This window comes from Nothoprocta perdicaria, unplaced genomic scaffold, assembly GCF_003342845.1.
Source record: "Nothoprocta perdicaria isolate Ctin4 unplaced genomic scaffold, notPer1 scaffold_326, whole genome shotgun sequence".
Lineage (NCBI taxonomy): Eukaryota > Metazoa > Chordata > Aves > Tinamiformes > Tinamidae > Nothoprocta > Nothoprocta perdicaria.
In genome coordinates this window covers 543,143-569,006 of record NW_020455562.1, presented here as the reverse complement: position 1 = coordinate 569,006, position 25,864 = coordinate 543,143, and the positions used below count along the sequence as shown (strand labels likewise).

At 41.5% G+C, this 25,864-nt stretch overlaps 1 protein-coding gene across 1 annotated transcript in view; it reads left to right on the top strand.

Moving 5' to 3' along the window:
* The first annotated feature begins 15,868 nt into the window (after positions 1 to 15,868).
* Positions 15,869 to 25,864, top strand: part of RUNX1T1 (RUNX1 translocation partner 1) — a 75,018-nt gene continuing 65,022 nt past the window's right edge. Inside the window, exon 1 of the mRNA XM_026043276.1 lies at positions 15,869 to 15,980. Within this exon, the coding sequence (XP_025899061.1) occupies positions 15,974 to 15,980 (7 nt within the window). The 5' untranslated portion in view covers positions 15,869 to 15,973. The remainder of the gene's footprint in view (positions 15,981 to 25,864) is intronic.

Sequence of the window (25,864 nt, the reverse complement as noted above, 5' to 3'; positions counted from 1 at the left end):
CCGGCACCTCGCTGCCTCCGTGCAGTGCCGAACCCCTGGGAACTGCTTGGAAAACCCAACACCCCATAGTGCACCCTATAGTGCACCCGATAGTGCAGCCCCATGCTGATTGTAAAGGATGTGCCTAACCCAGGCAAACGTTTTGAGCAGATCTTGGAGTAGGAGAGAAATTGCCTTTTCAGAAGTGGGGAGATGATTTGTGACTGTATCAATACCTTTTTGATCTCCCTTTATGGAAATTGTTTGTTTTTCTTTTGTTTTACAAGTACAAAGTGGTATAAGGTTGTGCAATTTAAAGGTCTCTATTTTTAGTGTTTGTTTAATAAATTATTCTCTAGAGCCTCTGTTGATCCAGGTAAAGTATATAATATTTTATTTTATATTAACATATTTAAAAACAATGACTATTTTGAGAACTGTTAATAAGATGTTCTCATGGCAGACTACAAGCTGCCCTTCCATTATTGCCCTCTATATGTTCACTTCTTTAAACAGGCACCTAATGAAACGGGATTTTTTCCAAGAATTAATATGGTTTTAAAGTACTTATATTAACTAAGAAATTGTGAGTAATTGATTTAGACTGATGGAAGACTTTCTGTCTKCCTTTTTGCATTAAAAGACTGCTGTTCTCGTGCAAATGACGGGGTGTGGTGCTGCAAACTGCTGTGATATCTGCCTCTTTTTGTGGTTGTTTTTTGGGGTTTTTCTTTCATTTGTTGTTGTCAATAGAAAAGATTGTTCTCTGGGCTGGTGAACCTAGTATCTGTCCCAGTCAGAAAAGGAAAGAGGAAATTAGAGTGATTGGTGGAGACTGTTATCTGTCCAAAGCAACACTTGGCGAGCCCTGAGGTTAGTGATAGGTGACTGCCKGCAAAAAGGGAGCTTTGACTTTTGTCAAGGTAAGGAAGAGCACAATGTTTGGCTTTGCAATGTGCATACCTTTTGGAAGCTGTTTCTAATGCCTGTGCCTTGCCTGGGAAACTGTAATTAAAAAAGAAATCTTTCCCCTTAGCCTCCAAAGAGCCTTAAATCAACCAAGGTGTTGTCTTCATTTAAATATCACTGAAAGCGAGTACAGTAATAACAATAAAATCCCTCAGTCATGACTTCTCTTTAGCTATGAATACATCTGTGTGTGAAATTTTTAGCTGTGTTTTTGTATTTTTAATGACATGGATGCTCTTTATCTGGTATATAGATATTATTTAGCGGAGTTGTAAAAACAGTATAAAATTCAATTTACTGAACTGTTTATTGGAACAGTGTTTGCAGGCAGGTTAAGGGACAGTTATAATTTGGTTTGCAAAATGGTGGTGTTTGCAATTTAGAAGAAACTTCTGGTAAACTCACTGCATTGAGGATCTTGGTAAGTTAGATGGAGATGATACTCAGATGTCCTGGTTTCTTATATGGCAAAGTCTTTACCACACTTGAAAGGTGCATCTGCGATGACAAAAGAGAACATGGAGTTGCAGCTCTGATTCCTGTCTTTACCCGTATTTTTTTTTTTCCTAAAATCATGTGTTTAGATAGTGAGAACAAAACCTGCTGATGCTTTCCAGCCCCTTGGTGCTTCCTTTTTCACTTTTGGGCCTCCTGTGGCATCCTTTATAGCGTAGGGTATCACAGGGAAGTGACCAAAGCCAGTCGGAGCACTCCAGCCTCTGCTCCAGGTGGTTTTGAAGGCGACTCCGCCTGGATGGCAGCGCTTTGCTCGGAGGCCCCAGTCCCCGAGCAGCCTCCGGACGAGGCTCAGGCTGCCAGAGGCTCCTCATGGCACTGCCAGGGACCCGGCTAGAGCTGATGCTCCGCACATCTGTGAACAGTCCTCCAAAACAGTTAAAGCCTATGGAAAAAGAATTTGGAATCTAGATCTAGCTCCTAGCTCAGCTGAAACAAGCAAGTGCTTCTCTGGCATCTTGCTGCATGAGGGCAGCACTGGGAAAAAATGAATATTCTTAGCAGAGTGACCTCCACCATTTTTATTTTGCTAATTAAGGGTAGGTATTTTCTGACTTAATTTTTCTCTATTTGTCTATCTGTTGTCTCCCTTTCAAAAGTGCAGTGGAACCACATATAAATGCCTGTTGGTCCTTTTTGTTTTTCTGTCTGTCTTTCTGTCTTCATAAACCATTTGAAAGCTAAATGAGTAACAAAATAAGGATCTTGTGCCAGAAGCATGCAGTGACAGCCTAGTAATGGTAAACATACTGTGGTTTGTTGCTGGCAGAGAGCTTGTGAGATAATGGAAATGTGCTAGAACTTCAAAGAAGTGCATGTTCTCTAATACTTCTTATTTCTCTTAAAAAGAGGAAATGGGTATGAGTAAAATTCCCATCATCGTATTGAAGGCCCAGCCTGGTGAGATGTTCGTGAGCAGGAGAGCAGCGGGATCCCTGCTGGGCAGGTCAGGCTCCGGTGCCACGTGCCCGTGCGCGCGGCCTTCCCGTTTCAATGGTGCCACGTGAGCCCCGGCCCTACGCAGCCCTGTTAGTGTAGCTTTGTAGAAAAAACAGCACGTCCTCTCTATAGGGCAACTTGCAGAGTTAACAATAGGAGCATAGTTGTCATCTCGGCAATAAAGATAAGCTAAAGCTGCTTTGTGACTGTTTAGAAAAGAGCAAGCGGCTGGTGCTGGTTGGCAATTTATTAGATCTTTGGGCAGTCCCCTTGGGTACTTATTTGAAGACCTAAGCCTGGATGCATGTGTTTGTCACACGGTTACAAATTTTATTAAATGATCTTAAATGAACAGCAAACTCTAGGCTGAAATTTGGAGGAATAATGTGAACTCCTGTGTGTGTCCATTGAAATCCAGTGAAAAGCTTTTCTGATGCTGCCCCCGAATTGCTTTGCCCTTTATACGCAGAGCAACTTTCAGCTCCCTTCCCTGGACGGATTTCATTCTTGCTGAGATTGGAAGACACCTTCTTTTTGAATGATGCGCTGAAAGCTGCGTGTTTCATTAAAAACAGAGCTAGGTCAGAGCTGAAATTCTGCCACAGAAATGTCTAAAGTCATCTTGAATACAGATTGTGCTGTGCCCCAAAAGATTTGGCTTACTGTTTGAATCCAAAACTGAATAAAAGGCCAAATAAAAGGTGGTTGAGCATGTAGCCTCCTTAAAAGCCATGGGCTCCTGTAACATGGGACTGTCTGCTTGCATGATCCCTTTCATACATCCTCACCCCTGCTTTGCTACAGCAAGGTCTTATTTTTCTTTCTCTCTCTCTCTCTTTTTTTTTTTTTTAATCTTCATACCAATTGTTTGCTTGCATATTTATCTGAAGGACTGTAGTTTAAATAACAACTCCCCCTCCCCTCCTTCTAATACAAAGCAGATGCAAAAGGGTTCTTAGGGACGAGTGTATTATCGACACAGGATTGTCATTACAGAGCTCACAATCAGATTTTCATCTGTTCATGTGGTGCACACCTGTGGCTCGCTGCCATTGCTCTTGATTGGAGTGTGAGAGATCTTAATGAAAAGCAAAGAGTGGATGACAAGAAGAGGCTCTGCGGCACACACAGGTTACTTTGCACGTCGCAAGACAGCGAAATTCTGAGTATGCTGGTTTTTGAGAGAATGTGTTGTGATGAGAGCGTGTGCTGGTGAGGCTTTGCAGGGAGAGCCAGGGGCATACTGGTGGCTGGCTTGCAAAAAAAATGCATTTTTCTCTGCAGGTCAGGTTGATTCAGAGCTCTTGAGAGTGGTGACCGTTTTCTTCAGCTTACTTTGTGAGCCAGTAAGAATATACTGGGCAGGAATCCAGCTTTTGAAGTACAAAGAAAATAACCTATAATCTATATAAAACATTGGCGGATGGGGAAGAGAGGAAATTTGCAGAGAAAAACAGAGGTTGAGAGTGACTACGTTAAAAGGAGACTAGAAGAAGAGAGAGTGCACGACATTTAGCTATTTTAATCTGAAAATACAGTCTTTAAAACCTCAGAGATGAACACACTATCAGCGCTCTCAATACGATATATTTATTAGGAAACTGAAACAAAGCACTTCACCAAAAGCTGGAGTTCCATTTCCAAAGGGATTTTCTGAGTTTGCAGAGTTTGGTTTTCCTTTTTTTTTTTTTTTCCCCTTTTTTTTTTTCCCTTGGTAATAACTGTGGCTCTGATAACATTAATGGGCTTTGCCCCACATGGTGCTGAGAGTGTATTGTACCGCTGCTCACTGATCCCAGGTCAGTGTGATGCGTGAAATCAATTTATTTGAATCTCTTTGCCTGTATAGGAATTTGGCAGCGTGCCAGTTGTTTTCATTTAATGCTCTTTGTGTTGAACACAGACAAGCAGGCAGGCTTTTGTATTCCTCTTTCTTTTGGTCTCTCTCTTTCAGCCAATATTCTATTCTGTGGATTTGCAGAAGTAAGGATATGTTACCTTTTTTCTTTTTTTTTTTTTTTTTTTTAAAGGAATGATTTTGTTTAAATAGTATTTAAAGAGCATAGAAACTGGGTCAGCCACAGAGCAATGTGTAGGGTTTTTACAGAATAGAGGTGGTAACACCTGTCTTTCCCTCTTTCCTAGCTTTCAGGGGGGAAAAAAAAAAAAAAAGAGGGGGAAAACTGGACTACTTTATAATGTCTCCTTCTATGATTTATATCATCTTGTAAGACAAAGACTCTCCAGCCATGATTAAATCAGCATAATTTTGTTTTTAAATAAATGAATCTGTGGCAGTTGGTTGGATGAATCAGAAAGACTTTTTAGAACCTTTTTCATTTTAGATAATGACCTTAATGCAGGCTCTAATTTAGGAGTCCCTTGGGRCACCTCCTCTTGCCTTCTGTCCGCTCCTCCCCTCCCCCGGTCACTCAATATTTCGAACATATTAGGGAACAAGCCCTGCTTTCCTCTCTCCTATCTTTTTTAAGAGAAAGCAGCAAGGCACGTGGAGCAGAGCGAATAAATAGGAGAAAGAGAGGAGGAGGAAGAGCGGCAGGAAGGTCTGTGGGCGAGGAGCGGGAGCGCCGCTGCGGCCAGGCTGCTCGCGCTCCGGGCCGCGCTCGCGGAAGCGCCCACGGAGCCGCTGCACAGGGGTCAGCCCCGAACGCACCGGCCCYGCTTCCTTGTTTAATTAGCCGAGGAGCAAAACATCCCGGCGGAGCGCGTGTGAAAAGCCGGTATCTGGGGCGGCCGCTCGCCACTCCGACATCCTGCGCGGCCGGCGCGGCACGGCCGCCCGCGTCAGGGCCGGTTCCTGAGCGCGGCCTATCTCTGCCGCGCCGCGGTTCCTTCCATTCAGCAGGCATTGTGTGCCGCAGGGCTGGGTCAGGAATCCGGGGTTCCTGCCCGCTCTTCCACCCTGGACAAGCCCGTGACAGATAGGCCTGAGGGTTTTGTTGTTGTTGTTGTTAAGAATAATAAAAAATGGCCCATTTTAGTCCTTCCCTTGTAATTCTGGCATTGGCATAAAAGTGACTAAAACAAACCCCGTTAACTCTTTCGCCTTGGAATTCACAGTGTTTTCCTTTCCCTGCATTGTTCCTTCTCCCCTTGCTTAGCCTCCTGGATTGGAAGAAGTCTTCCAAAGGGCAAGTTATTTTGCATGGGATTTATGCTGTACAGCAAATAATAATGATAAAAAAAAAAAACTAATAATCCTCATCTCGTTAATGTAATCATTGTATTTGGCATTTTAAGTTTCTCATTCTCAGCACGCTTGTCCACGTGATTTTTATTCACCCATGGCAGAACGCTTGTTCTGATATGGCCTGTTAAAACAGTGGTGACATCTGTAAACACTTCCATTCTGATGGGGATTTCTCAGCCAACTTGGTGTTCAATTCTGAAATACTGGGTAGAGTCAGTTGCTGTCCTTGCTCATAGCTACCGTTTGCTGAAATAAAATAAATCCAGTAAAACCCGAGGGAATTTTCTCTGGAATATGGCTGTGGTGGTACAAGCACCTCACCTTGGTGCTCAAGTACAGCAGGATCGAGGGGCAATGTCCCCTCGAGTTTGGGCACAAATAAAATTTGGCCCTCACATGTACACTGTCCTTTGGAAGTAGAATTCAAGGTCCATGATAACTGAAAGATGCTGAATAGTGTGCTTAGATAAGGGTTTTGATCATATTTTTAAGTTATAAAGAATTAGAGAAAAATATGATTTCCAAATTACATATATATATATAATAATAAGAGTCTAACTTATTTAGGTAATTGTAATAATCTCCTTTACAGCACAGCACTGCTAACAGTTGTACTGGCAGAATTTACCATCACAAGACCAGGGACAAGGAGCAGAGGGCGGGAATTTATTAAGCTGGCTTTGCAGCAAAAATCAGTGTAGCATGTGACTGTTGTGGGCAAGGCAAGTCCAGGAAAGACATTTGTGGTTATAGGAGTGGATAAGAGAGAGCTTAAAGTTAACTAGGACTTTATTTTCTTTTGTACTAAGGGTTTTAAGTCCTGTCTGTGGAGTTGTGCCTATAGTTGTGAAGGACTTTTTCACGTGATAGTCACTTGGGGTGTTTCGGTAGGTGGGACGGTGTTTGAGCACTATGTTGTACTTTTTCTGCCAGTATTTCTTTAGGATTTTGTCATACTGMTTTAAGGGCATATTCCTTTTCTTACACACACACACAGACACACATTAACTACCATTACCAGAACAGACTTTTAGGATACTCTTCATTAAAAGAATGTAGCCTTCAGTGGCTGAAGCAGCTGTGAGTAAATGATAGTGTAATGGGACCAAAAGAGTCATTATGATCTATTGTGCCACTAATCCTCCATCTAAGAAGGATTTGCAGGGGATGGTGCAACAAAAGAGCTGTTACAGTGCATCATATCGATAATCTTGATCTAATAAATTCTTAAATATGTCCATAATCCTTCATCTTTAGATTCGGGACTTTTTTTTTTCCTACTTTATTTTAAAGGGACAATTATGTAAATATGAATTACTTAAACACACAGTTTTTAATCCCTTTATCCCATCATGCTGTAAAGAAAACAGTTGAAATAAGCATTGTTTGTATTTAGAGGTTGAAAAGAAGACTGTTTATACACTTTCATCAGTGCCAGTAGAGTTTGTACATATGTATAGGACACTATTTGAATATAGAAAGGTGCTATTAATTAAATCCTTACAAGTCAGTTATGTCTTATCTCTGTATCCTTTATTCTGGGTCTTTACAATTTTGCAGAGTTCCCAGTCTAATCAGCTGTTTGTATCCTCTAGCTGACCGGTGGTCATATGAACCAGCAGGATAGTAAGAGAAATTTCACTATTGGTGCATAAGAACCAGGGACAGAAGACAACAATAACCACTCTCTTTCTTCATACTTAGCAGATGTCCAGTTTCTCTTTGAAAATAGCAGAAAATAGAAGGCTTTATTCATGGTAGAYGCCTCAGAAGTCCCTACGAGATAATGGTTTTGGACCAACATTATATTTGAAGCTGAAAAAAATATTTAGCTTGGATGTTTCTACAAACCTCTGCTGTGACAATCTTGCTTAAGGAAAGTTCTCATGGAGAGCAATTCCCAAGCTGGTTAACRCTTTATTAAAACTGGCACCTTGCGTTGTGCCCAAACACTTGCTACTGCTTTTTGCAGATGTTCTYCTAGTGTGAAGTGGTATAATTTGCTCCTGGTATGAAATTCTACTTCATAATCACCTCTGCATTCTTCTCTTGCCTCTGTTTTCAATGGCTACAGCTAAGCACCGTGTGGTACACAACGCAATTAGATAAAATGAAATGATATTGAATGGCTCTCTCTGTTCCTGACAGCTCCTCCCTGCTCTTAAAGAAACAAAGCTTTTGTATGTTAATTTTCCTTAACTGTGGTAGGATTCATCTTCCTTTTTACAAAAAGCACAAATCTTAAGTCAATCCAATGTGTGTCCTTTCAGGTACACAATGTTAAGGTGGTCACATTCTGCTTGTTTGTTTTTTTTCTAAACTAGTGCAGGATTTATCCCTGAATGTTAGTTGTAGTGCTATCTGGGTGGTGATAATTACACCCAACTAACGAATTGGGTGTCTGTCATTGCATGTAATAGTTATGGTGGGACCCATACCCATTTTGTTCATGTAGTGGATTGGGGAAGGCAGGTGGTAGAAGCTCTCTACCAAATCAAGGACATTGGTAGCATAGCAAGAATAATTTAGGGTATCAGCATAAAAAGAAGAATATAGGTATAGAAAGAAGACACAGGACGTTAGACAAACAGATAAGACAGAGGAAAAAAGGAGGGAAGATAAACTAATGAAACATGGGAAGCAAAGGAGGATTTCTTTTACTAAGACTGGACTAAGACCGGTATTTCCCTTGGGTTGCTTACAGAAGATGTTGCCTTTGCCTCAGCAGGGGCTGAGGGAGTTTGTGTGCTGATGCTTCTGCTGTGTTTCGAGAGGCTGAGCTGCATTAGGCCACTTCACTCGCTATTATTGCTTTGCCATTTCAGCAATTACAGGATCTGCCAGTGGGTTGTCCTACTGTAATTGTGAGGAAACTCATCCATAGCCACTTTTCTGCTAGGGTTTCCTAATTTTCCTTGTGAAAAAGGGTACCCCCCCTTGCCTTTCTGCCATTAGACTTTCTCATTCATCAGCAAAACTTAAAAACATTTGATGAGGAAATGGCTTTCTCATCTGTCTCTGAAAAGAAAATAATGTAAATTATTTGAGGTATACCTGTCCTAGGTATTTGTCAGTAATTGTTTACAGTGTCTCCTTCATTGCACTTTTGGAATTATTCAGTGGTTGACTGATGTAATTCAAACATGAGGTGTTAGTAGGGGCCTGGAGTGCGCTTTACGGGAGCCCTTCCTGCCATTCCCGTGTTTCTAAACACGCACCRGGATGCGCAGAGCAGCCTGGGCTCCAGCCACCACCGTGGAGGCCGGCGGGAAGATGGGGACATCAGATGTAACACGAAGCTTTGTGTTCTTAAAGCTGGTCAGTTTGTTTTACAAGCACAACATTATCCCCTATTGTTGAATATATGTATTTCCCTAGCTATACACGCACGCAGACGTACATGTGTGTATGCTGTTAAATAGTATTTTGCTGAATAATATTCCAGAATTGTTTTCACTTCTTGGAGTGTATACGATGTTGGCAAATACCGAAGCCGCTCTGTAGCACCACGGCTTTGCGTTAAGGCCTTTTTGAACAAAGCTTTTGCTTGATTGTAAATGTGGTAAATAAGTACAGTTTGATCAATATATCACAAAAGAGCGAAGGAGGGAGGTTATATATCCATATAAAAAAATACACTTTTTTCCCTCATTGAAAATGGCTGTATGACCATAAATTAGTGTTTCGTATTGCTGTGTATTTGCTCCACCTGGTGGATTTTTCTGAAAGTGTTTTTAATGCTGGCTAATAAGGAGAAACTGTCTTCAATTAAATGTAGACTACATTACCAAAAGTAAAGATTTTTATTTTTTAATTTATACTAGTCATAGCATTTTAAAAGGCAGATTTGGGCAAGAAACCCTTAAAATTAAATATTTGTCTTGACACACTGGTCATTGCAACAATCTCTCTCATTACCGCATTCCAGACCATTGGATGGTAACAGTTTATGCATGGACTCCTCTAAAGATTAATAATTAAAAAATCCCAAGTGCTTTGGAGGCTGGATCAGCGCGAGGGGGCTTGTGCTCCCTGTCCCTCCCCAGAGCAATAGCCGGGAATTAAAGAGCCGCTCCGCTAGGAAGCAGCGGCGCTGGGGAGAGCCGGGGCTCCTGCGCCCAAGGGTTCCCGCCGCTCCTCGGCATCGGATCTGTCTGTCATTAGCCCAGCTCTGCAAACATTGTTTTCTTTGGAATCCTGAAGGCCTTGGCTGTGCTTTGATCATCTCATTGTTCTCCTTAGGTTATTTTTTTTCCTCCCTTTCGAGTGTAATGGCTCCCTAACAGAAGGTGAAGTTTAGAAAATAGTGTCTCCATATGCAAGGGATTTGGAGACCTTTTTATTGTCTTTAAAAATGTCATTCATAGTCCTCATTAGCATTTATTGTTGCACGCGTACAAGCAGAAAATGCGAAATTGGTATGTCATGAATAGCTCCACAGAGCTCCAGAGCCCTGCAATCTTGCCTGCAGTGTGGTGTGGGGCAGGCATTGAGCGCAAGCTGTCCAGATGGCTGCCAGCACAGAGCAGAGCTGCAGGTTTTTGTCTCTGGTGCTGAGAGGAGGGAAAGTTCACTGGAGCATACGCTCTCGCCCCGCGCGCTGCAGCACAACGAGCTCGCCATCCGTCAAAGCGGGGAGGTGGTGACATTGAAACAAAAGTTTGCAATATAATGTAACGGTCCTTGTCAAATGAATAAAATATGTTTAGTTAGTGTCACAAATATTGACACGTTACAAAGAGAAATGCGAGGCTCGGATTTATGGCTAGCGGTAGATGCTCTTTCACACAGATATGCTCGCACGTTATCTTTATTATGAAAATCCTATGCATTGAAAAGACATTGATTAGAGGTCAAAACTGGGGTTAATATACTACAGCAGGAGGAGTTTCCTTACCCGTGTTAAACGAGCAAGCACTCCGAGCTTCAAATTGAAAAACAACTGGTAGCTTRGAACCTTTTGCGGGATCCTAAAATACGATCCTAGTTTAACAAGAGCTGATATTATCAGCCAGGCTTCTCTCATCACGCAGAACCTCTTCTTTTTCCTACCTGTGAAATGGCCTCTAGGGTATTTTGTTGGATCCTTTCAGAAATAATACCGAATCAATATCAAATTTTCTAAAGTGCATCAGTGATGTTTATGCTCAGATGGCTTGGTAATTTTCTCTGAATACATATGATGATAGAAATTAACAGTCAATTTTGATTTAGTTTTACCCGCATTAGAGAAAATATTTTATTCTTAAAATACTCAATGAAAGTTGCATTTAGCTCAGCTCAAGTTAAAGAAACAAACACCAAAACGGTACGAGTATGTGAGTGCTCCTAGTAAAATCTACAGCTAGAGTGAAGCAGCATGCATTCCTTTAAGGACTGAAGCCTGTGTTGGCCTTTCTACTCTGCAAAATTACATTTTTGGTAGAACCTACCTTCACCTTGGATGGATCTTTCTGTATACTTGCCTTGTTTTGAACCTCAAATTCACCTCAAATGCCATTGAGGTTCCTGGACACTTTCAACAATAATGAATTTGGGTTTATTTTGTTTTGGTGAAAAAGAATGGAAAATAAGGCTACACCTAGATTGCCAAGTCTGTTCCATTGCCAAGGTTACCTTAAAGAGATGACTTGAAATCCTTTCAGATGACTAATTTCTGATTTTAYTGTTGAAACAATATGACTGAGTTTTCCTACCTCAAAGAAGAGATTAAGGCTTTCTCACTGCAAGGAATTCAAGCCAGTCTTCCTTTAGTTAGAACTAGGAATAACATAGGACTAGCRTAATGAACAGTTTCTCTTCTTTCAGGAATATTTCTTCCCCAGATGGATAACTGCAGCTTTCAAATACCAAGTATTTATGTAAATAATCTCAATGACTGTGTGTTTCATTGAGCTATGTATGATTTAAAGGTCCCATTTCTCTGCTTTCAGAAGTCTAGAAAGCCTTGCCAATAAGGAAATGCTTAGGGAAATGTTTAATGTTGTCTGGCAAATGTTTTGTGTTCCAYGTATTAAGAGCTACCGTTACAGATAAGGCTATATCTTATTGGAATACTTTAATTCTATTTCCCAGCAAGGAAATAGAAAGGAAGTTTAGAAAGAAGGGCCTTCCTTTAAGAACTGGAGCCCTTTTGTGGWAGCACAGTAAAAACAAGGGATGTCCAACACCATGCAAGAAGTCACGCTGAACGTACCCATTGCTGTTGACATATCATAGGAGGACTATTGCTGCATGAGGTAGCAAGAAACATTTGGCAGCAAGAAATTAGAGCCCCCCTTGCCCAGGTGTTGCCCTCACTGCTCTTTGGTGTTGCAGTCAGCTGAATAAAGTTAGGAAAGCCTGGAGCAGTAGCCTCCCGTGCCCCCCATCAGCTCTACAGCTCACACATTAGGTGGGTTTGCCCTGTCAGTGGGATGCCTTAAGAAAACACTAATAGCTTCCAGCTGGGTGGAAAATCAAAACGTTTGGGGGCTGACAAAACTCGCAGATTTGAATTTGAAAGCCCAGCTAATGCCTCCATTTTTATTTACCACTCGCCCATAAAAGATTATTTTCCAATATGTCAGCCTCATTTGGTGGCCAGTGGTCTGAAAGTGAAAGTGGAACAAGCAAGCGGGGAAATCTGGACATTAGTGAGTCCGCCCTTTCAAGCTGGTGCGCCACTTTGTGCGATGGCCTTCCCTGAGATTGGGGGGGTCCTAATGACCATTCATCAATGCTCGTTGACTGATCATTGAGTGCCTTCTCATTCAGTTTATCAAGTCTTGCACATAAAAAGTCAGAATAAGCATTATCCAGCTTTGTTAAAGCCAACTAGGAGTAAAATGCTCCATTTGAACCCGTTTTGCCCTTGGTTTTTCACTTTGTTAATGCAGGCCTGCTTAAATGAGTGCTTTTATTGGGTCGGTTAGAATATCTGAAACTATTAATTCTCTTGTATTGAATAGCTGGTGGCAGGCCAGAGCAGATGGGGTAGAAAACTATTTGGTTGGGTGTATTGCTTTCAATTAGGATCAATGAGGTTTCAGCTCCTTTGAATTAACTCACTTAATACCCACTGTGTGGAGTCACAATGTATCACAACAGTCCGCTATGAGGAGAGCGCGAAGTTGAGAAGTCCTACAGAAAAGCTTGGAGTTAAATTCTTCCTTCACTGTTAATAGAGACCTTTCATTAACTACAGATGCGTTTCAGGGGGCTTCCAGGCCCCGTTATTAAGTTAGGTCGGTTGAAGCAAAAGACAATCTCTGGGCTCTTAAGTGGAATTTCTCTTTTCTCGTCTGCCCAATGTGGTGACAAGGTTATGTGATCAACGCGTCAAGCTTTTCCCTTTGCAGATACCTGGGTTTGGAGGYTCTTTTGCCTATTTTCGGGTAAGCATTGTAGAGGATTGCTTAAAATCAATTTATAAGGTGCTTTGAATGCTGGTCAGAGAAGGAGCTGATTTCTAGGCTGTCACCCTGGAAGGTGTAACGTGCAGCATAAAAAAACCGGTTGCAGGTTTTCTTCTTGTGTTTCCCATCTTTCACTCAGTTTGCACCCCTCTCCTTTTGGGGCTACATCTTATCCAAATTCCCGTGTTACAGCAGAACTGCAAGTACCTTAAAACGGCTGCATTTTTTTTTCTTTTCTCCTTCAGAATGAGAGAAGCGTAGAATTTTACAGAATGTCCATCTTGGCCTACCAAATTTTCAGAAATAGTGCAAAAAGTATTATAGCCATCTTTAAGTGACTGCTTTAGAAATGGGAAGAAGGAGGGGGGAAGAGAATAAATATCCAGAGATTTTTATTCAGGGAGGACTGCCAAATGGGTTGCAGCCTGCCTGCCTCAGTGTATTAAATAATGAGAGGGAAAAACTATTCATGCAGCTGGCTGCTTGAGAAAATGCTGAAGTAGTCTCAGATGCACAGGCATTCTGCTAGCCCCTTCCATAGGCAGCCTTCTAGGTGAGAATCTCCAGGGATCCAGGTTTTGTTGACGTGGATCAATTTAAATGGCAATTACTGTAGTCAGATAACAGCTTAAAAAGGCTTTTTACACACAGAAAAAGATGCATAATCACAGAGCATATGGAAGTTCAATTTCGTGAGCCGCGGTCTGTGGATTTACAATGTACTGATATTAAGACCTGCTTTTAAAAGTGAGCGTTGTGCAGTTTCATTAAGGCGCGTCCTGCCTTTGACACGTTCCTCGCTGCTCTGAAGCTGACTCGGGCTGCGTCGGTGTTGATGTAAGGTTGCGCTTCCCACTGTGAAAATGTTTTTCCTTTCATGTAGAGCACAGCATTAAAAAAGAAAAACAACGCAGCTAATACAATGCCMACTGACTGGTTTTAGATAGGGTGTCAAATAATAAAACAAAAAGAAGGCCAAATCCRCCCAAGGCCCTGGTGGCACTGGCTCTCCGTGCTGTTTTCTCCCTTCCCTTCCTCCGTGTTTGCCCATTTGGGGAAGCTTTCTGTCAGGAAAGGGTTCTTGGTGTTCYGGCTTGGCGTTCAGGTGCACAAAACCCTGTTATGTGGAACTTCATTAGAGCAGATAYCTGATGAAGATGAAGGAGAGGTTGCCTGGAGGAGCCACGGGACGCGCCGAGGCGGCGGGAGCCGCTCGCTTTCCACCTCATGACTTCACCCATCCCATGGCCGGAGCCCCTCGCCCTCCTTGCCTTAAGTGAAGCCTAGTGCATGTAGACCGCGTTTAAAAAGTTCCTGAGGATGTGTGAGGGAGTTGGGTGACTCATTTGTTTTAAGGCAGAGATATTCAGGCGCTCGGTTCGGACATTGGGAGGGCTGCTATTTTTTGCCTCCTTTCGCATGTGTCTTTTCCGAAAGAGATCCTTATCGGGCCTCGCAGCAGCTAGAGGAAGGAAGAGGAAGGCCTGGAAGCCGGGGTTGTTTCTGTGCGTTAACGGCACACGGTGGCACAGCACAAAACCGAAGGGTTGCACAAATAAGTACAAAAGGGTGAGACTCATCCTGACGGGGTGGCAGCTCGGGAAGCTCTGACCGTCTTTCTGCCTGGGTTTAAATGTAGCCCGAAAAGGCAGAGGCGGAGAGGGAACCCATGGGCTAATTACTGGAAAAATAGCGCTCGCTAAAACAGAGGAGGTTGTGGAAGGGCTAAATCGGAGGAGAGTTTTGAAAAAGAGGCTATTTTCCCCTGTGTCTGGAATTTGGTGTAAGGCTGCACGTGCTGCAGAAGGCATGTGAGTCAGGCATATGTTTCTCCTAAGAGGCAAAGATGTTTTACAAAGGACTAAAGAGGGACTGCTGAGAAGAAAATAGCCAGCTTTAGATAAAGCACTATAACAAAGACTTGTAGTTTTATGTATCATGGTGTCCATTAAAGCTTAATAGGGAAGAGTGCATTGAACCCAGCCAGGCATACGTTATTCATGTGAAGGATAAACATTTAAGGGGTGTGCAAAATCAGAAATTGGGAGGACATGATTGCTTAGCTTTTGAAAAAGCTTTACAGGGAAGATTTTGTTTTCATCCCCCATGGATCACCATGCAAGGTGGAAGAGAGTAAGCTGCGAGTGTTTGGAACATATCAATGCAGCCATCCCAGGGGGTTAAAAAGCACTGTAGTAAAATAAAAGTGCTCTGCTTTCTAAGTGTGTTCTATTTTACACACACTACAGAGAGCCTGAGAAAGGGAGTGATTTTGATACTCTGTTCTCYCTAGTAAAACAGCATAATAATGGAAAAAGTGTGGGGACGGGAGGGAGAGGAGGGGGGGCTGCCGGTATCTCTCCGTGCACGTCTTGAATTTCCAGCTAAATAAACAAACGTAGTCCCACGGAGTCCAGAATTATGTCTGTTAAAATAAAGAATGAATTGGTTTCCACTTTTGGAGGGGAGCGGAGCCGGCTCGAAGCCGGTTTCCTTAATTGCTTTCAGYGGAGGAAAGGGTTAACTTTTAAGGAAAAAAAAATGAATAATGCAGCGTTTTTAGCTTATCGCTCCGCATCCTACTTTCTATTCTTTGGTCATCTGGAACTTGGTGTGAAAGGTAGAGTAAAAGGAGTCAGCGAGGGGAGCTGGGGTTGTGATAATTTGCACACACATCCCTGTCATTGTTCTGCCTGAAGAGACAGGGCTGGGTTCAAGGCCACATGTGCTCCTGTCATCATTCACATTTCTGCTCCAAGTGCAATACAGAGTGTCAGCTCTCCATCTGTCTTTGCCTGGCAAACGCACGCGCCCAGCATCCTGCCTCCAGCGACGCTGCCACCGCCAGCGCTGATGGCCCCGCTCGCCTCCCCGCGCTCATTCCAGAACAGGAGGCGCTGAGCCCGAAATACGCTCGCTCGCAGCGCAGAGCCATTTACAGTGGGCTATATTTTAGCCGAGGATGCCTGGTGAGTTAAAATCCTTGCAGCTCTTTCTGGCTTTAAATGAGGAAACGCTAATTGTTTTCAGAGATTGGGTTTCTTTTTTTTGCCTTTTTTTTTTTTTTTCTCCTTTTTTTTTTTTTATGAGATATAGATGGGGATTTGCAAGCTGATAGGGATATGGCACGATCGGGGATGCTAATTCTGTTGTGTGTATGTCTGGGGGAGGGGAATTTGTCTGAGGAAGCTGCCAAAGATGATACTTGCAGCAGGACTGGAGGTTTCGATGAAAAGGGATAGAAATAGCAAAAAGTCACCTTATTTGGAGGGGCATGGCTCTGCACCGGTGTAATTTTAGTGCGGAGAAATAGGGCTTGGGGCTGCCTTTCATGACTGTCAGCTGTACCTTGTGTCTGCAAACATTTGATGGGTAGGGATCGTTCGCAGCGTTCACCGATCGGCTGAAATTCTCGCCTTGAGAGGCTGTTTATGCCAGGGAAGAGAAGGTGATTTATACATCAAACCATTCCAGCATTGTCCTAAATGGCAGTCCTTAGCTGTCAGCAGAGAAATCGTCAAAATATGCAAATAGAAAATAAAACCAGAAAAAAAAAATCTGCTGAATTAGAGAAATCGCTGCAGAGCTGGAAATTTTAATASGTTGGTTTCCTCACAAAAATATTGTCCTTGGATCTTTAGCTCACTTGTCTAATTGATAAGTGTTCTCGCCAACGCAAGCGGCGCTTCTGCAGCCGYTCATTTGTCTGAGGGGTTTTGTGAGATGCTCGACTCGACCACGGCAGAGTGGAGTGAATTTGCTGTGTTTTGTTTGTCTTATTTTTTTTTCCCCTTGGTAAGACTGAACAGAGCCATGTGCCTGATTATTACTGCCTGTGTCTGCAGATAACCAAAAAAAAAAAAAAAAAAAAAAGGAAAAAACAACACAGAGCCAGAGATCCTACAGCTGGCTGGTTYGTGTGGATTATTTGGGTAGGACGGGCAGAAGAGGCTGTGCCTGATCACAGCGAGTCTGCACACCTCGCAGATGGTGTTTTGAAACAGGATCTGCCAGTTTGCTGCAGCCGCAGTTACATGTAGGTAGTGCCAGTTGTTGGAGGAATGTTCCCCCTGTAGGATTTCTCCGCGTGGTCCGGCTGCCTCGCTGGGGTGTTTGCTGATCCCCTCCCTGCTCGTAGCAGAACGTGCGCTCTGTTTGCTCAAAGCGCAAGGCTAAGAGGATTTCTGTGGTTGAAATATGGGCAAATTAATTTGCATAGATAACAACTGAGGACTAGGAAAGGTCAATTTAACCCTTTAAACTGAACGTTTGATTTGCATGCATTATGTTCCTGGGGATGGGACGTTCATTAGAAACATAATGGCGCTTCATTAATTTAGCAAAATCTGCGTTATTTGCATTTTCCTCACATTTTGTATGAAGCTATTCTCCTCGTGTGCTTTTCTGCCTGTGTTCTGTTAAGATATTTAAATGTGCTGAAGTTATCCAGTCTTATCAGTTTTTGATCCTTGTATGTGTTATTTGGGGATATTAGCAAACAATATTGGAATGCCTGAGGTGGAGTTTTTTGAAAAGCTATTAAGCCTTTGGCATTTAGATTACTTAATCTACCTGCAGGTTAAAATTTCATGCATCTTTAATCAAAATGGCATGTGCTACACTTGAGTATGTGTACCCTTATCAATACTCGTTAAGCTTTACCATTAAATAAATCTTTAATTTCCAGCCTTCTCTTAAGGCAGAAGCAAGCAAGAAGTGTGTTTTAATGTCAGCTCRGAGTGTTAGAAAACCTTGCACTTGGATATAGAGAATACACTAACAGCTGTGACTGGGAGCATGTGCCAGAATGGAGATACTTGAACAGATCTGACACTTGGCTATTTTTGACACCCATCTGCACTTTTTTACTCTCCTCTAGGATGAACTGCCTCTCAATCTGTTCGCAGCATATTTTAGCCCTTTAATATTGTGGTGTTGCTTTTTTTCAAATGGGCATTATTAGCCATCTGGGGCAGATTTTGTATTTTTAAAGTAAGCACATTATGTACAGAAGATTAAAAGGATGTGTATTTTTGATGTAATCTGATATTATGTCAGTGCCTTTTGTGTATGTGTGAAGTCTTGAATTCAGAAGCGGCCCTTTAGTAATTCTGAGATCCCCAGTCCTCCTTATTTTGGAGACAGAGCAGGAAGTAATAAAAGCGGGTTCTGCTTTATGTGTAGCGATAACACTTTTACACAAAATAAATTTGCTCTTCAAAGACAAACTGTTCGTACTGTTATAATTGTGACTGGCTACCAACCTCCTCACTTCCCTGTAACTCAAAGGCTGCAGCACAGAGAGCTGCTAATGAAACGCTGTAAAAGCCATTCCCATTTCTTTGCAGGCACGACTGCAACTCGGAGAAAGTCCATGGGAAGATAATCTGGTTAACAGGAGGCTCCCAGGAACCAAGTTAACCATTTTCCCCATCCTATTCGGTGAACTCTAGGAAGTGCTTAGCTCTAAATAATTGATGTTGGGGGAACAGTGCTCAAATCTAATACCTTATACCAATTTGTCTGATGACTCTGTGTTTATTTATTTATTTAGAACTGCTCATTCCGGACTTTATTTATGAAACATTACAAATCTATCAGTCGTTTTATCGTACTTTCAAAGAACAGATGTTGGCCTACAAAATGCTTTATTATTGCCCGTGGCAGTATTCAGCATGGTTTCCTTAAAAGGACAATCAGTGATCACAGTCATTGTAGCCCAGAAATAATGCTGCTCTTTCAGAAGATGGCCTGGTATTAGGTCAGACCACCCTTTCTTTACTTCTGCTCTCCAGATGTGGCTGCGCTTTTTTTTTTTAAAAGTTCATGTTTCAAAAAAATGGGTTTGTTTTCAAAATCTGGTTTTACTTAAGATATCTCCATCCTGGAGTGCATTTCATAAATTGCCCACATATTTTTCTTAGCAGAGAACTTAACTGGCTGTAATTTTTAACACATGGCCACATCATGTGATATTTTCAAAACATTTGCACATAGCTTTAAGAAGGTCCCAGCAGAAATGATCCATCATCTCACAGCCAGCCTGTTTCTTAACAGCATATCTGCATTTTCCATTTAGCAGAGCTATATATTATTAGCTTACATTTTGGGTAGTAAAACAGTGCATTGCTGATTGTAAAACATGGACTTTATTATCTGCTGAAAATTGATTTGGCATTTATAGCCACTGTGTACTAGACTGGCTTTCTGGTTTTAACATTAGTGCTTGCAAGTGATGATTTGTTTAAAGAACAGAAACAAAATTGCCATGGACATAACTGTTAGTGTCCTAGTAACTGAACATTTGGATTATCCACCTGTTTTTTTAGATATGTGCATCTAAATGCTGTTATACAGCAAAAGTCCCCTAGCAGTCCATTAGCTGGCTTGTTCTGGTTTAAAGTTGCAGTTGCTATGCTGTTATATTAGGACAATTCTATGTCTTACAAAACAAGTTTCCTGCCAAACAGGGAAAATGTGTCTGGAAATACTTAAGTCTGAGTGTTAACCTTGCATCATTATTCCAATCAGCCTACATAATGACTTTATCTTCTTCGAGTTTCTGATAGGAGTGAAAAGCTCTTTCCTCTCCAGAAGCCTGTGGGTCACTGGGTTCTTCAGCTGCACAGATACATGTCGTATCATTACAACAACGTGTAACAGCTCTGCTTTTCAAAGCATTAAGGTTTCCTCTTCTTTTATGGTGGTAATAAATTATGAAGTCTACAGAACATTATTTCACTTATTTCCAGCCCGTGGGGCTGCAAACTGCATCTCGCTAAGTATGCACGGAAAGTAACTGACACGTTATGGGGTGTGGGTCGTACTGCAGAAATATTTTGTTTTGTTTCCCAAATAAGCACGGTCCCAACACACTCTCTCTGTCAAGATTTGCTGTTTTTAAGCTTAGACCCTTAGCTGGAGCTGAATGAAGGAATCTGTTTCTCAGGACTGGGACTTCAGCAGTGTGTGTGCAACATCTAGCACCAATCGCGTCTTGAGTTGGAGATTTTGGACTCCACGGCAATACATAATTACAAATTAGGGCATGATTGCCTTAGCGTGGAGATCAATTGGATCTGATCTGCAATTAGAGGAGGCCTTGAATCCCAGTTTCTGGGTAAAACAAGTTCTAGAGTCATCTGATACGAAGATGGGAAAGATCTGAATGGAAAAGTTTTATTTAAGAGTAGGCAAAGATGTGCTGTGCCGTCCTGTTCACCTGTGCCATTTGTCTGATTTGTTGCCTGCATCATTTCATCATCAAAGTGTGTAGAACAAGGGTAACTGCACAAATACCACTTAAAATCTGATTTCTGAGTAGGAGATCCCAAGCTAAAGCTAAAGGCAAGATGAGGCTTCTGCATTTAGAGCAGCAGCTGGCTTCCAAATCCCAAACCGCGCCTCTGAGCTGCCACCCCCCGCTCCTGCCTCCAGATGTGCCACAGTTCCAGTTTTAAAGTTTTCCAAATGTGTAAGTCTCCATCTGTGCATACTCTGAACTCCCAACGTCGGTAGGGGCGAGCAGGACGGCGCTCACTTCACACCTGAGTCTTGCTGGATTTGAAGCATTTCTGTGTCTGGATTGTTGGAACAATTGGATCTACTWCCCTAACTGGTGGATAACCGTGGATGCTGAGCAGCTTGAGCAAGCAGAGCGGAGGGTGCTCTAAGCTGGTGTCTTTTCTTTCCAAAGTGAAACTTGTAACCAAAAGTCTGTTAATTAAAATCGAGGACCACCGCTTCCATCTTGCTTAGTTGTGTCTTAAAAGCCAGTTCTGTTTCCCATTTTTTATGAAGATAGATTTTTGAGGGCAACTTTTTGAGGGCAGCTTTTCTAGAGGAGAGAGGGCACTGGATGTTGGTGAGTGAAAAGGTGTGAGACAATAAACACGATCAGTGGAATGTGGAAATCCCAAAATGGAAGAAATTCTTYACCGTGAGAGTGGCCAAGCATTGAAACGGGATGTCAAGAAAGATGCCGCTATCTCCATATCTCCATACTAATAAATGTTCTTGAACTTTGGCAACTTGATCTAAATGGACTTGATTTGAAGCTGCAGGGATTGGACTTCTTTTGAGGTCCCTGCTACCTATTTTCTTCTGCATTTCAACTTGACATACTAGTTGTTTTGAAGACCTACTCTGAGGTACTTCAACCCCATGGACAGTAAGGGAGAACAGATCCTCACAGGGGTTTTTGTATTGTTTCAGAAAGAGATTTCAGCAGTACTAAACTTACAGACATCTAAAGTACATTATTCTTTGAATCTGGTCTGAAATCATGGCTTGATCTGTGACTTTCAAGATGAACTTTCCCTGTGAGTGTTTCTAGAAGAGCTGCGTGATGTGGTGCTGGCTGAAAGGGATGTATTACCCACTGCGGGTCATGGAGCTGTGTTAGCATGTACCAAAGCTGAATTTGTTTCTGGTGTGTTTTATTTTTGTATTTTATTTTCTGCCAGTAGTAATTTCTTTTATACTCCCTGTTGTAGATAGAGTACCCAAAAACATCAGAGAGAAACCTCAACTGGAGTTTCCCAGTACTGTGGCTCCGCCAGCGATTCTGGCTGGGAAGTCACCTCTGGTTACCCCTTGTTTTGTCTCAGGGCTGCAGCACATGAGACACCTCTTAATGATGTTTGTGATTTGGGGCTTAAAGTGTCAAAAGAGACACTGAAGTCATCCAGCTTCTAAAAATCTTCCACCCAAATTCCTATATCATGAAACTACAGTCYCACTTGAACTTATCAGTAATACTGTATAATGAGTTATGCCTTTAATTTTAATTCTTAAAATTAAAATAACTTTATTTTATGGATCTTGGGATCTGTCGTCCTTTAAAATTTTCATGAAGAATAAGGACCTAATAGGACCCCCAGATCTAAATTAATTTTAATTGTCCAGCATGCAATTTCAGGATTCATGTGGGTGTATATTCTGGAACAATATCTGCAAATTTGTTGCTTTCAAGTGGATAGAAAGTGCTTTTAAACGGATACAAAGTAGAAGGCAAAGGTGACAGGAAATCTTTCTCAAGTTTGAAAGGAAGTAGTGTAAGCAGTGGACACAATTATTAAGAATACTGCTCATCTGGTTTCCATTTATTATGGAAATACCTTTATGGCAGCCTGTAGCAATCTGTGGCGTTTCTGCGTGTTGACGACGGTGAACTGGCTGAAAGAACTGTAAAAATAGGGCAGCGAAAGGAAGCAGCATTGATCATGCCTTGGGAGAGGGACTGGGGGTAAGAGGAAGAGAGCTGTATTTTGGTAACCTTCCAGGTTTGCTACATGCAAGTTTATGCAGATTTGATGTTGAATCAGACCTATATCAATCTTCATTAAAGAAAATGTTTCTTGCAAATAAATTGGGATTGAGGAAGTGGGATTTGCATGTTCTTGCAATAATTTGAATTATTCTATTCACTGCTTTTCGGAAAGATTTGAAATGTGGAATTCAAGACGTAGGAATATTTATATTGCCTTTCCAGTTTATTGGTTCAGCTTTTCTCTTTTAGGGCTTAGTGCATTTATCTGTCTCCTACAAGTTATTTAGAAGTATCTGCTAAAATTTAACATTATCTCGTTCGCTTCTAATGCCTTTCCTTGAATCTCATCTTCAGGTTCTTGTAGTCTTCCTTTTTTTCCCTTTCATTCTGGTAGCCTCACTAGATTCACTCATGCTCTGCTTCTGTTTTGAAGCTGCCTCCTTYTCACAGAATAATCTTGTAGTTCAGTGTGACAGGATCTTCTACCTSCTTCGTCCAAATCTCTGCTTAGTGCATGAGTCCCTGCGTCCTGCAGACACACATGACCCGGATAATCAGCCCACAACAAGATTACAGTTAGGAATATGTGCGCACCTTTCTTGTACAGAAGTGCAGTCCTCATTCATTTCTTGTTTCTAAACAATGTCTTCCAGATATATGATGGTGGTCCTGTTAAGCCAGGCAGCACGCCTGTTTGGCCAGTGTGGGATTTTCTTATAGCTCTTTTAAAATCCAAAAATAAGTCACCTTCCATGAGTTTCCCACATTTGGCTTCTGCACATAATTTTTTCCCGATTTTTAAGGGAATATTTAAGGATTTTGTTTCTTACAGAGCACCAGCCACCTCATATATGTTTAGCAAATACAAATTAACATTTATTGTTTTCATTTTATCTTTCCAGTCCATTTCACCACATAATTGTTGATTGCAGAATTGTATCTGCTGGCTTTGCATGCTGCTATTTCTTGATTGCTAGTTAGGAGAAAGTTTATCAATGGAACTTTAGAAGAGGTCATATTCTGTGGACATCAYTGTTTCTTTCCCTTTGCTTGAAGGAAAGCTTTTGCTTTGAAAGGCATTTCCTTTGCTTGGAACTGTACGAGAAACACTATGATCTTGGAGTTCTATAACCTTTTTCCTTCTGAGAATGGATCAGAATGGAAATCTGTACCAGTTTTGAAAGTCCGCTCTGAGAAACACTGATTGAACCACAAGGACTTGGAGAGTTAGTTCCATGTTGAGCACAGCTGAAAGATGCTCATGAAAGCAACTTGGTTTATGTCTATTAAACCAAGGGCGTAATTAGATGTCCACCTAGATTAGATTGTAGTGTCACTGAATAACTTTTGCGTCTCCATTTTCCGTTTCAGAAATTTGTTTGCAAAAGAGTTTATCGTGTGCTTGGCCTTTTATTTATTTATTTATTTATTTATTTATTTTTATTTTCATTTCTGCACTGATTAAGGAGAGGATAGTGATAAAGCTCAGCTGTTGGTGTTCAAGTGGTCCGTATTGATTCATCTCAACCTGGCACTGAGCTGCGGGACATCCTTGTCAAAGGGTTCAGAAAGAATCTACCTTAGTAGATTAGACAGCAGTGTATCTTTGCAAGCAAATACAAAGTAATTGGGTTTTCTGAATTAAAATAAATAAATAAATAAATAAAACTACCGTGCAGGAAACTCATGGMGTGCTTGGTAGGAGAATTTTGGGAGCATCACAGTGAGTTTTCCTTTGTCCTAGGGCAGGCAAGTGGAGGCTTTCCTGGCTTTCCATGAAGCTCCCCTGCATAGCACTAGCCTGTGGAATGGCAATTGGATTTGCATGGTTCCTTCCATAAAAAAAAATTAAAAAAAAAACGGAGTTGTGAAGCCTTGTTTTCATGCTGCCAACAGCAAACATGGTCGTGTCGTTTTGTCTGGGCTTCAGAACAGTCTTGAATGGCTATTACTTAACCACCAGAAATGCTTAACAGTTTCATTCCAAGTGTTTTTCTTTTTTTGAGGCCAGAAGTGTTTTTGCTCTCTTGCYGCTCTGGATGCAGAGCACACGTCCTGGTGAATTTTACCCAATGGGGATTCTGCTGCAGAAAGGGAGGCTTGCAGAAGCAAGATCAAAGCCTTTTTTTGTTCCCTTTGGTCAGCTGCTAGATTTTAAATATGCCTGTTTACAAGTCTGGGATATGCACACATTGTCACATGCAGTTGATGGTTTTGGGAGGGCTTCTTTTTTGCCGCAGAATCAGATGAGCGTGCAGATGTTCAGATGCTGTTCTTTAAAAGAGTTGATTGCAAATCCGATCATGAAAGATGATCAGCAGCTAGCATATATCATCATCTTCTGATCCAGCCAGGTTCCTCTGGGAGTCAGCTGCACTGTTTCAGTATGTTGTAATTAAATTGAGTGCTGTTTAGGTGTCAGAAATTACTTTATAATGCAAGATAATGGACTTAAATAGACTTATTTGCACAATGCAAATCATAATCTAGCAAATTACCCTTAAAAGCTATATATTAAGAAACTAAACAAACCCCCAATATTCAGTAGGAAGAGAATACGGGGAGAGAAATGCCTCTTATTTGTGCATACCAGTTATAGAGTAAGTGCTTTGTTTGAAATATTAACAAAGGAAAAGGTACTTTTTTTTTTTTTTTTTTTTAAGTTAGGATTGGATGGGGGTGGGGAAATCCCTGTCAATCAGATCTATAATACTTGGAAAAAGTCCATTTTATCCTTGCAACAGCTGCACATGTGACCGGGTCTGGGGAGATTTTTTTGTCCAATTCCCGGAAAAGTTCTTAGGGATTGTGAGAACTCAGCAACTTGTAGAATCAGTGTGATCATGAAGGCTAATATTGTTAGGAAAATAACAGGTTTACGTGCATAGGGAGAACTTTTGTGAATCAGYAGGTGGTTTCCAAAATATAAGAAATTAGCAAAATATTTGCTGATATTTTGAAAAACAGAAGTGCTTAAAAAATACTTCAGTGTTAAAACTTCAAATGAAAAAAGCTGCTTTTTTTTTATTTCCATCATCTCAAGTCTTTTATTTGTGATTTGAATGCACTTGCTCTAYCTTTTCATTCTTGAGGATCTCAKTTTATCTTTTGAAAGTCACAGTAGGAGAAAACATTTTTCTTGCAAAATATGTATTTCCTTAGGAGGAATATTTCATGCTTATAAAGAGACAGGAGGAAGTCAAGCAATGTCAGAAAATGCATGTCTTAGTCGTGTTATGTGTGTGTGTGCCCATACCTTTGTGCGCAAAACTAGATTGGATTTCTGTGGTCAGACCCAGTGYGTGTGGGGCTGAACTCACTGATGTTGCAAAGCAGCATCGCAGTGTTGCCCTTTTGTAGAATTGTCCTTGTAGGTCTAAACAATCATCTTGAGTCTCAAAAGCCAAGGAATGCTATAGATCCAGTTAAAAAAAATCAGATAGACTAATTTGCCAGTGTGCAATTTATTAGGTATCATAAGCCATTTGGGAAACCCTGACCCCCAGACCCATAAATAGCTGCTATATTCTGGATGCCTTTTTGAAGAGGTTTCAAGTGTGGTGAAAATTGGTATTCAGTTCA